Here is an 11,816-nt window from a genome sequence, read left to right as displayed (position 1 = left end):
ATTTGTGTGCACTAATTAGTAATTAATGTCCTTGTCCTCTCAAGACTCTTTTGTTATACATCTCAGCAATTCTGGCCAATAGGCAGAGATAATTGTCAGGCAATGGACAATTGATCAATATGAGAATATTATTTTTAATATGGGTTAATTAAATTACTGACAAACATTGATATACTAAAGATTTTACATGTTAAATGGCATTGTTTTTTCTTTGACATGCTGTAAATGTAAATTAAATGTATAATAACTAAAAAATCAAGTGTTAAAATCAAAGGTTTGAATTTCTGCACACTGGTTATTGATTTGAGAGCAAGTTTAGAATGTGCAAACACAAATTTGTACAGATGAGTTAAAATCAAATGTAACACCTCTTTGCAAGTTGTATTACAATTTCTGAGAGAAGCTGAAAATAAAGTAATTTTAGGTCACAAAAATCACAACAAAACTCTAAGACTGTTGTATATGCAGATAATATAATGTGCTGTTTTCTCTTGTTTTATCCACTGACGTCAAATCTAACTTTCTCTGCCACAACTAGCCATAACAAGCTCTAATTTACTGTCTGCAGTCCTACTATAGGGAAATTTACTAGGGAATTGACTTTGCTCGAATCCAATCCAGCCCTCGTCTTGACTATTTGCTGATCCTGACCCCGCCCGTCTTTCTCAGGCCCAGGTAGATGATGGGGTGAATGACAGCCAGGTAGCGCTCCACACAGGTCAGACAGTGAAAGGACAATTCTCCAGGAAAAACAATGGAGGATGCATAAGACCCTACTGTTGTCACCTCTGGGTGATCAGTGAACGAGCCATACAGGTAGAGGACATGCGACAACACAGAGGCCAGCCCAATGGCAGCCATGTTGTAGGTGAAGATGTCAGAGTGGGTCGTTGTTGTGAAGGAGCGCTGCTGCCGCCATTGTTGGTGACCAAAGTAGAGGACGAGGATGTAGAGAGGGAGGAGAAGGAGGGTTTTGGTGACTCTAAAAGCTGTCAAGATGTGCAGTACAGCTCTAGAGTCAAAGCAGTAGTATGAAAAACCAAGGGAGGAGTTGGAGGAGGAAGAAGAGCTGACTGACATATCTGTTTAGTGGCCTGAGGTGGAGAAAAGAAAAGAAGACAAGTTGAAACCAAGACAATGTTGAAATACTGAAAAAAGTTTATATTTTCTTCATTTTCAATCTGAAACACAACAATCTATTATTTATTTAGCCACTGCACATAATTCTTGTCTATGATAGCTTACTTATACTTTTTTAGGCTTTCTAAGCTAAGCACCAGCTACTGGTCGATAGAACAGTCACCCAAGACTGCAAGACCAGGCAGACCAACCTGTGCACCGCCTGGATTGACTACAAGAAGGCCTATGACTCAATGCCACACACATGGATACTGGAATGCTTGGAAATGTACAACATCAACAGGACACTAAGATCCTTCATCAAGAACTCAATTGGGCTTTTGGAAAATGACTGTGGAGGCCAACTCAAAGCCAATTGCACAAGTTACCACTAAGTGCGGCATATACCAAGACTAAAATTGAAGCTAAAGCAGGGTATTTTGCAGAAGTCTGAACAAGCTCTGTCTGTCTGTCTGTCTGTCAGTCTGTCTGTCTCTCTCTCACCAATGGGTTGGACTGATCCAACTCAAAGGGTGGTCTGAAAATAGAAAAAGGATCATTGACATAGGCTGCTTAAATATAATCACCTGATTGCAGGGACTGTATGATGAGACATTTATTTTAAAAAGTCAAAAAGTGGGGTAGCAAAACCATAACTTTGCTCTCCCTAATTGAATAATGGGGCTGCATTTGCTCCATTTGCTCCATTGCTCAGACGCCTATGGATATAGATATATATGTAAATAGAAAATATTAAGTAAGTAAACAAACAACATACATAAAAACCTCAAATCCAATTTACAACAAAACCTCAAAAACAACCACACTAACAAATACACTCAGGTTTATCTGTCTACAAATACTCTTTTTGGTACATTTTTATTCTGTTCATCATGTCAATGAAAATGCTGTATATTTAATATATAGTGTACATCACATTATTTCCTCCATTTGGATATAATTGTTGTCCATCATGTCTTTTTGTCTCTCTTTTTGGTTACCCAATTTGAAATCAAATTCAATTAATTTCTAGAATACATGGATTGAAAATTATACAAACATGATACAAGACTTTATCCACACCACCCACCTCTACATCTAGCCTTTATAACCATTGTTTAACATGTTCCAGAGGATCTCCTGAATGTTTCTGATGAAGAAAAGCTGTAATCAGTTAAAGAAGTGAAAAATTTGGTAAACACTATAGAGTTATTGACTGGATTTAATAGTGAGCAGGTACATACAGTACATGAGACAAATAAATGCATCAGAACAACATCAAACAAAAGAATGAGAAACATAAAATCAATTAAAGTTCAATAGTAAGCTTGTTTAATTCAGGCTGGCATTTTAATCCTCAGTCTCCATAAAATTTAACTCAACCATACCACACATAAGCATTCCAATACATACAGTATACACAACATAGTAAATGCATGAAAAATTACTTGTAAAAACATAAAATTGTTCGGTAAAACAACCAGCACAATACATTTTCTTCCTCTATTTGCATTATATCAGACATTAAGCTATCAATTATATACAAATGCCACATTCCACTTGGCCATTGGTTGCACAGGCACATGCACCGGCACATGTAAGACAAATAATCATGAAAATAATCATGAAAATAACAATGAGAACAATCGCGTAAGTAGGAAGACCAGCCGGAATGTCATCTGAAATGATAAAACAGAAAAAAATCATTATTTTTATGTGCAAATATACCACATGTACGATGTTATGAAGTTAAGAAAGTCAGCATAATTTAAATAGACATTTACACATATTTAAATAAATTAAATTATCCATGCTGGTTTCCAACAGCCTACAACTACATGTGATGTACAAATAATAACCATCTTTCTAGTTTCTAAGCTTCCACCAATCCCACCAAAGAGCTCTGGTGTACTAATCACAATTATTTAACTAAGAGGATTGCTGAACAATATAATGATCTAATTAAAGAAGCTGATGAAGACACAGAGTCCAAGTTTGTAACTCAACTGTACAACACACAGCTCTTTAAAGATCTGGTATTCTGGCCTTTTGTGACTCATTTTTTAAATACTGTTTCTATTTTAAACATATCCATGACATTTTTTTTAATCACCAAAAGTTATTTAGATTTCTCTAAATCCATCTTTCCTTACAGCCCAGATTGCCCTCCGTCCACCAGCAGGCTGTTCCTAAAACTATTTACAGGACCCCCCACTCCAGTCGGCTAAAGGTGTGGCCCCCACCTTCATCCCCAGCCAATCGGAATATGACCTAATGAATAATGCAAGTTCCCTTACATGGCATTTTTTACCTGGAGTAATGTCTGCAGCTGTAGATGTAAGACAGTATATAGCTTCTATGAACCGGAGTCTGATCCTGAATGAAATGAAGAACCTGCTGTTGCACAGTTGAGACTTCAACAGGATGTTTCATAATGGTAAGATCACGTCTAAGTTCCAAAACGTAGCCGCAGGTCGCTAGCTTAGTTTTAGCACAGTTGTATTATTTTCCTTTAGCTGAGCAACAGAAAGAAACAATTTTTACGAGTGCACTTTTTTAAAGACTGAAGATGAACATGTTGAAAATCCTGTGCTGAATGCTGAGTCCCGTTAAGCAGACAGTCGGCTGTAAAATATGCAGAACACACACACAAAATATCAGCCATTCCAAACATAAATTTCCATCCTCTTGAAGGCTGTGAAGACTATTTAACTGCTGAACAATCAGCAACACTTCCAGTGTCCTGCTTTGTTCGTCATCCGGGTGCGATGCAAACTGTGACTACAGAAGTTTCATACGCACTCAGCATAGCGCTGGGTGGCTCATGCTAAAGCTTCCTGCAGATTTGATTTGACTTTCTGGTGTGATGTAGTAATGAGCTCAGCCTCAACACCGCTCGCTTTGGAGCCACAAATTTCAAAATTTCAAATACCTTAAAAAGATAGAGGAGATAGAACTGAGTAATTTTACAGCACAGGGGGCTCCACCATCACCCTAATCAGTCCCAGTAAATGTATGATATTTCTACTTACCAACAGTGAGAGTGATGAATGATTCTTTGCTCAGTGTTGGAATGTAGCATCTGTATGTGCCATTATCAGAGAGCTCCACTTTGGAGAGTTTCAGTGAAACATTTCCATTCTTCAGTTCCTCGATGAACAGTGATGTTCTCCCTTTGTAGGACGGGTTTTGATCAGCCAGCTCATCCTTGCCATTACGCCACACGTGGACAAATTTGGGGCTCAAGTCAGGTCTGCACCACTCCAGAGTCATAGAGACAGCACTCACCTCAGGTTCCAGGTGGCACGGCAAAATTATGTCATCACCTAATTTTGCCACTATCGGCTGTGATGGATCAGCCATCTTATACGGACCTGTGAAGAAACAGATCTTGTTTTTAATTCCATCTGTCTTTTCTACGCTGGCCAAGAGAGCTTCACACACCACAACTTAACCCCTGTGGTTTGTCATCATCAGCTTTATTTCCTCATTGTTTGCAGTTTCACAGACTCTGCTGAATGTGTAAAATGAACAACAGTACGGCAAACTCTTTCATATTCCTTTTTTTTTGAATCTCCTTCCTTTAGTCTTTTATGTCACTCTGTTAGTTCCTATTCATTGTGATCACGTTGATGCTGACACCATCAGAACAACAAAACTTTCAGTACATCAAACTGCAGCATTTCACACCACTAGAGCTAAAAACTAAACCCGCTTCCCTAAAAATTCAACTCAACAATTCTCTGTGTTAGAGCTGCCGACGAGTCTTATAACAGTTTGTTCGAGAGAGGTTGGGTTGATTCGGCATAATGTTGTTTGAATAAAGAATCTTGATGAAACGAGCTGTCTGTGGTCCTCTCCATTCAAACATTTCCCTTTGCCACAAACTGAGTTTACGCGTTTTACGAAGGTGACAAAATACAGAAATGACCCTGAAGAACTGTTATTACACCAAATAAGGAAATATTTTGTGTTTTACATGTCATGTGAACTATGGGCAACCATCCACAGACAAATAATGCACAGTATGTTATCATACAAGCTATTTATATTTGGGGTCAAACTCCCTGTCAGACCTCTTAGGAACAAACTGTTATAAATCCAAATAAACTTATTTTAGATTTGTTAGTAGTGCTGTGTAAAAAGTCTTGTCAGATAGAGCAGATGAAATGTATTTATACCATGTTCATGTCCATTGGTTTCTGTGAAACATGTGAAACAAGCTCAATATCATGTTTATAAGAAGTTCTAATAAAATTAGGAATGGTCGATTGGGAATCAAGCTGATATAGCAATGTTAAAGCTGTTAATTATGGCCCAAACAGGACGTTAGGGTTACAAAAAAACAAGTAAAGACACAAAACACAAATGAAGAAAATATTTTCACCATTTCAACAGCACAGAAAAAAATTGTAGTAAAGAAAAACAGAATTGAAATAATACTGCCATAGCTGTGAATATTGCATCAGGAAATATTTACCTGCAGAAGACTGTAGGAGAAGAAGGGAGATAATGATGTGATAGAGAAGCAAAGCTCTGAAGGACTTTCCATCTGTCAGGTGAATCATCCTGGACTTCTGTCAATCCAAAAAAGATAAAAGAAAACTAACAAATATGTGATCAATGAATGAGGAATAAAAAAAGACTTCAGCCAATATATATGCAGACACTGAAGACAGACTCAGTTTCACACTGCAAGGTGAAGGCTGACTTTCAATATGCTGTTTCTCACTCTTTGACCCTCCTGCTTAATCTTTCTGTTCCTCTTTTGTGCAACACTTTTCTAACCACATCCGGTGTGACATTTTATCTCAGCGACAGATGGACAGAAAGAGAAACTAAATGAGATTTGAATAGTGGGTGTGGGAATGAACTCTTATCTCTCTCATTGTGTTCAGATTGTCAGTTTGACTGAGTTTGACTGAGTCTGAGACTTTCAACTTTTTAAACATGGTACATTTTACTCCACTAAATTTATCTGACAGCTGTTGTTACTTTCCAGATTAAGATTTCATTTACAAAAGACATGACACCTCTAAAATATATTGATCTGTTATAGACTAAAGTTCCCAACAGTAAACAGGCTACAGCAGTTCAGATTACATCCACCTCACCAACTCCAACAGTGAAATCTTTCTTATGTGTTAATGTATCTGTAATAATAATCATATTAAATCATGTGTGGTCTTAAAAAACACACAAAAAACATTAAATTTAAAATTCATTTAAATTTAAATTAATTTTGATGACTTAAAACATATTTAGAAAATATATCAACAATGAAATACAACAAAACAAAAACTATATAAAAATATGAAAATAAAGAATATATCACAAAACCTCAAAAACAAAGACGCTCAGGCTTTTCTGACCACAGATACTCTTTTTGGTACTTTTTATTCTGTTCATCTTACAATGAAAATACAGTGTGTATATATAAAAACAGTGTCACATTATTCCTGCATTTGGACGTAATCATGGTCTGTCGTCTATTCAACACGTTGAGCAACAGAAAAAAACAAACAAACAGGAAAACAGAAAGAGAAACTTGTCCATGCCTTTATCTCCTCAAGACTGGACTACTGCAATGTGCTTTTCACAGGGAACCCTGGCAGGAGCATCCACAAGCTCCAGTACATTCAGACCAGTGCTGCCAGGTGAAAACACAAACACCAAATCTGTTTTCACTGGCTTCCTGTCTCCTTCAGGGTTGACTACCAAGTCCTGCTACTCATATACAAATCCATCAATGGACATGTGCCTCGCTACCTTCGCAGAAGGGACATACTACAAACCTCCACCCGCACCCTCAGATCTGCCAGCAGCTTGCTCCTCTGGACTCCCAGTACTAAGCTCCACAGCATGGGAGATCGAGCCTTCTGCTCAGTTGCACCACACTTGTGAAACAGCCTTCCTAACCATCTGAGGGCAGCATAGACCCTAGACTCTTAAAAAAAGGCCTAAAAACCTTTATATCCAGGGAGGCTTTTCAAGAGCAAAACTATTTGAATTTGAAACCACACAGGGAGAAGTATAGTGCACATTTTGACCACAAGATCAGAGTATAGAGTTGAATCCTTATGAAGCTGGATGAGAAGGATTTATTATAACTGGGTACCACCCAACCCAACAGATACACAAGCTCTTTGATAAAGAAAAGGAGCAGAGATGTGAGTTTCAAGTTTCAAAATAGAATAAATTTATTTAGATTTTAAGAGCCAAGAGTTGTTTTAGTTAGTAAAAGCTGCAATAAAGACCAGATTAAAGTTTGATTTCTTTATTACAAAATATGTTATATAATTTTAAAGTTACCACATTGACAGGATTACCAGTACAGGGGAGGGTGCTGGGGAAACCCACAGGAGGATGGGAGTGAGGAGGACTTTTCAGGGTACTTCATTACCACCACTACTGTGAGAAACACACGCACACAATTGCTTAAACTCACACTGCAAGACAGGAAAAACATCTCTCTCTCTCTCTCTCTCTCTCTGCAAACAGTGCCTGCAAAACTTTAGTTCCTTTATATTTCTCACATATCTAGAAATCTTTTCTTCTAATTTCTTCTCATCTCTTTCTTTTGTCTGTAGTTGTTTCAGAAGTCTTTCTCTCTCTTTGTCCAGTTCTGTCTCTCCATGTTTTTCTTCCTCTTTCTCTGTTTCATCACCTGTAGATTTTATTTTCTTCTCTCCTTCTTTCTTTTCAAGATTATTTGCTTCCTGTATATCTTCCATCAGCTGCTCTTGGTCTCTTTTTTCATCCCTCAAAACTTGATCTTCTGGTTTATTATTTATATATCTTCTCTCTTCTTCTCTGTTCTCCAGGTTTGTCACTGCTTCTTCTCCAACCGTGACCTGCTGTTGGAGCCTTTCTTCTTCAGTGAACTTCTCTTGTTGTGTTTCTCTCTCTGCTGGACCAGGAACTCCTGCTTCTTCACTTGTTGGTTTAGTGTTTGTCTCTTCTTCTGTCTTGTCCAAACCAGTTTCTGTCCCTCCTTCTTCCAGTAGTTGGTCCGGTTCTACTTTTACTGGAACAAGAAGGTTTGTTCCTTCATGAACAGATTGTTGCAGCATTCCTTCTTGTCTCTGGACCAGAACATTGTTAGTTTCTCTTTGGTTTGTTTCTTCCTCTGTTTCACACTGAAGTCTTGTTTCTTCACTTAAGGGTTTGATCTTCTTGTCCACTGTTTCTCTTTTTATCAGGGATTCTTGTTCTGGATCGTCGCTCTTCTCTCTCACTCTCTGTGTTTCTTCATCCTCGTGGTGTTTCTTGTTCTCTGTGCAGAAACAATAAACAATGTTTACATCAACTTTTTCTGTGTTCATTCTGAGTTGCTTTCCTGTAAATGTCTGAAGTTGAAGAGTAAAGAGCTGCAAAAGCCCAACAGAGGTGTAAAGAAGAGATGTTGTAGTGTTTAAATTTAAAGAAAAGTTTAAGTGGAACCATCATTTCAAAATAACACAAGGACCATTTAAAACAAGAAATGTGTTTTCAGGTATATGATCACTAAGGGGATGTTTACTAAAGTAAGTTGCCATTTCAGTACAATAAGGAAGTGTGACAGAAAGTCATTTTAAAAAGGTTACAGACTTACTGAGTTTGTTTTGTCTCCATTTCCACACGACAAAGACAACTGCAAGAATTAAGATGAACCCAACAATCACACCAACGATGGCAGGAATAGATGAACTAGAGCTGGAACTAGAACCAGACCGGTCCTGGACCTGGAAGAAATCATCTGATATGATAAAACACAATACAGAAATGTATTTATATATGAGATATAATCACAGCTGAGAATATAATCGTTTTAATTTCATCTCTACCTGGAACAATAATGTGTGTCTCTCTGATCTGGTTGATGTTGTTCTGTTGGACTCTACAGGTGACGCTGTTGTTGTGTCTCTTCTCTACAGTCACTCTGCTGCTGACAGTATAGAGGTCATCAGGACCTCTGACTGTCTCTGTAGGTCCAGCAGGGAGGAGGTTTCCCTCACCGTCCAACCAAAACACCTCAGGCTCTGGATACCAGCCTTTAGACTCACACTGTAACACCCCACTGCTGTTTATGATCATATTTATGACAGGTGAGGAGACAGAACCTGATGATGAAAAGATTTTAGAGATTAACATCAGTTTCATACACAGTTCTGTTCTCTTGCTCTGAGGTAACCTGTTAGCATGCTTGGCTAACTAGCTTGCCACCTATAACACTGTTGTAACTGTCATCTTGAAGAATCAGTAAAATCTCTTCTTAAAACTTATTTTTTAAAGCTTTTTTCTGATGTTTTTTTAATTAGTTTAATATGGTTTATCTGTTGTATTGATTATTTCCCCCTTTTACCTGAACACAATTGTGCTGTTGTCTGGTATTTTATCAATTCTCTGTACTTTTAGTGTCCTGATTTGATTTAATTGTACTGTGCTGAATTGTTTTTCTCTCATGTAAATCAATTTTGAAAAGTACCTTACAAATAAAGATCATTATTATTACATTTATTACATCTCTAGCCTAAGGTTGCACAATATAATGTAAGTTATTTCTACATCTATTTTGTTAGGTTACAGTCTTCTACTGTAACTGGAGTTGAAACTTGTCTGAAACACTGAAACACTTCTACAGTTCACTGAGTCAAACAGTCTGAGGGTTTCAGTAGAGCTGGAGTCGTTTTTTCTGTAATAAAGTTGAATTTGGTTGTGAAAATAGCAACATACATTAACAATATAACACACAGATTAATCAATATGTCAGTTGAACTAAGGTGAGGTAAGGTGACACGGATGATGATGATGATGGTGATGATGGACCTGAACTATGGAAGCTATGTGTGAAATAAACAGGGTGGTATTAGTTTGGGTCTAGATGACTTTTCCTTGTTTTTCTGCTGATGTTCTGTGTGATTTCCTTTCTATGTTTTCTATTGTTTATTGATGGTGTGATGCTTGTTTCATATCATGTAAAACTTAAAACTGTTTGGAAAACAAAACAAAAGTTTGTCCATAAACAGCTTCACTGGTATGAAATCATAATGCACCTAAATCTGTAACTTAGACTGAGACAAAATGAACAGATTAAGAATAAAATATAAAATTCAGACATTGTTTGTTTTGGTTTGAAGATCAGACACAGAACTGTTTAGATGTTATAACCTTAACTGATTCTTGTTCACGTTCAGTATCAACGATATTTCCTATCAATGATATCATCAAACAAGATTGATTATCTTTAAATCTGAAAACCAACTGAAACCCTGTTAACAAAACACACAAACACACACAGACACACACACAGGTCACAGAAGAGGAACTGAGTCATTGATCATCTGCATGGGAGGTATATAAATATATATATATATATATATATATATATATATAGAGAGAGAGAGAGAGAGAGAGAGAGAGAGAGAGAGCTGCAAAGGAATCCACAGCTATTTTGATAATCGATTAATCATTACCGTCATTTTTCAAGCAAAAATACCAAACGCTCTTTGATTCCAGTTTCTGAAATGTGACAATTTGCTGCTTTTCTTTTTCATATTGACAGTAAATTGAATATCTTCAGGCTTTAGACTGTTAGTCAGACAAAACAAACAAAGTGATGACATCATCATGGGCTCTGAGAAATAGTGAATACCATTTTATCACTTTTTTTTTTTTTACATTTCATGGACTAATGATTGATTGATTTGTCAATCAATCATTAGTCATCAAAGAAAATAATCTGCAGATTAATTGATAGTGAAAATAATAAAATAATCATTAGTTGCAGCCATATATATATATACATATACATATATACACATATATGTATATGTATGTTTGTATTAACAAAACCATACAAAAAGAATATAAACAAACACAAAATATATTCACTTACCAACAACAAGCCTAACAGAGGATTCACCTAATTGTGGAACAAAGCATCTGTATGTTCCCTCATCAGAAGGTTTCACTTTGGAGAGTTTCAGTGAAAGGTTTCCGTGTTTCTGTTCCTCCGTGAACACCGATGTTCTTCCCTCGTAGGACGGATTCTTTTTACTCTGCAGCTCCACTCCGTCACGCCACACAAAGACAAATCTGGGGTTCAGGTCACGTCTCGCCCACTCCACTGTCATGTCAAAGGCATTCATGGCAGATTGCAGGTGGCACGGAAAAATGACATCATCACCAACTGTTGCCACTATTGGCTGAGATGGACCAATCACCTGAGACTCACCTGAGGAGAAATATGTTTGTGTTTGTGATTTCTGCAGCAAAGGCGTCTAACGTTGCATTTGAATGACATACATCATAACATCAACAGATTCACAGATTCACATGTTAACATAAACCAGACTGTTACTACTGTGTGTTATTTACATTTACATGTGTGTATCAGGGCGACGTAAATAACCAAGACAGTGAAGGCACCGGACTGAAAGTTGAGGCACTGGTTGACCTTCATATGAAGCATCCTGGAGGTCTGAAAATAGAAATAAAACAGGAAAACTTTAGGATGATGCTAATAAAGACAAATACTTAGAGCACCTAACTCCATTGTTGAGTTTAGGGTCCTGGAGACTCCCGTACCTCTTTAACAGCTCAAGAAACATAATTATCATTGTTTTATCAGCTTGATACTTCATGACTTTTCCTATTTTTACGAGAAATGCTTGTAAACATGATTTTGAACTGATGACATGTTTCAGAAGTTCACA

The 11,816-nt window shown here is 37.2% G+C and overlaps 1 protein-coding gene across 5 annotated transcripts; it reads right to left on the bottom strand.

Moving 5' to 3' along the window:
• Positions 1–6,499: 6,499 nt before the first annotated feature.
• LOC122974114 (butyrophilin subfamily 2 member A2-like) lies at positions 6,500–11,575 on the bottom strand. 5 transcript variants are annotated; one of them, XM_044342011.1, is made up of 6 exons: positions 11,479–11,575; positions 10,997–11,335; positions 8,946–9,221; positions 8,797–8,857; positions 8,714–8,738; positions 8,254–8,395 (listed from the first exon to the last, which is right to left on the bottom strand). In XM_044342011.1, the coding sequence occupies exons 1-6, from the start codon at positions 11,570–11,572 to the stop codon at positions 8,354–8,356; spliced, it is 837 nt and encodes a 278-aa protein (XP_044197946.1). In that variant the 5' UTR covers positions 11,573–11,575; the 3' UTR covers positions 8,254–8,353. The 5 variants fall into 5 exon arrangements, with proteins under 5 accessions (XP_044197944.1, XP_044197945.1, XP_044197946.1 ...); XM_044342013.1 differs by having other exon boundaries at positions 8,338–8,395; positions 8,797–8,843; XM_044342009.1 differs by having other exon boundaries at positions 6,500–8,395; positions 8,714–8,857.
• Positions 11,576–11,816: the final 241 nt, after the last annotated feature.

This window comes from Thunnus albacares, chromosome 22 (assembly GCF_914725855.1).
Source record: "Thunnus albacares chromosome 22, fThuAlb1.1, whole genome shotgun sequence".
Lineage (NCBI taxonomy): Eukaryota > Metazoa > Chordata > Actinopteri > Scombriformes > Scombridae > Thunnus > Thunnus albacares.
Note: the sequence above shows the minus strand (reverse complement) of the source record. Positions and strands in the feature narration are given on the sequence as shown.

Excerpts from the sequence above, each read along its gene's own strand:
- LOC122974114 (XM_044342009.1), bottom strand. The coding sequence starts at position 11,572 with ATGCTTCATATGAAGGTCAACCAGTGCCTCAACTTTCAGTCCGGTGCC. Across the intron at positions 9,222-10,996 it reads CTCTGTTAGGCTTGTTGTTG|GTTCTGTCTCCTCACCTGTC; the intron begins GTAAGTGAATAT and ends TTTCATCATCAG. Across the intron at positions 8,858-8,945 it reads GACACACATTATTGTTCCAG|ATGATTTCTTCCAGGTCCAG; the intron begins GTAGAGATGAAA and ends TTATCATATCAG.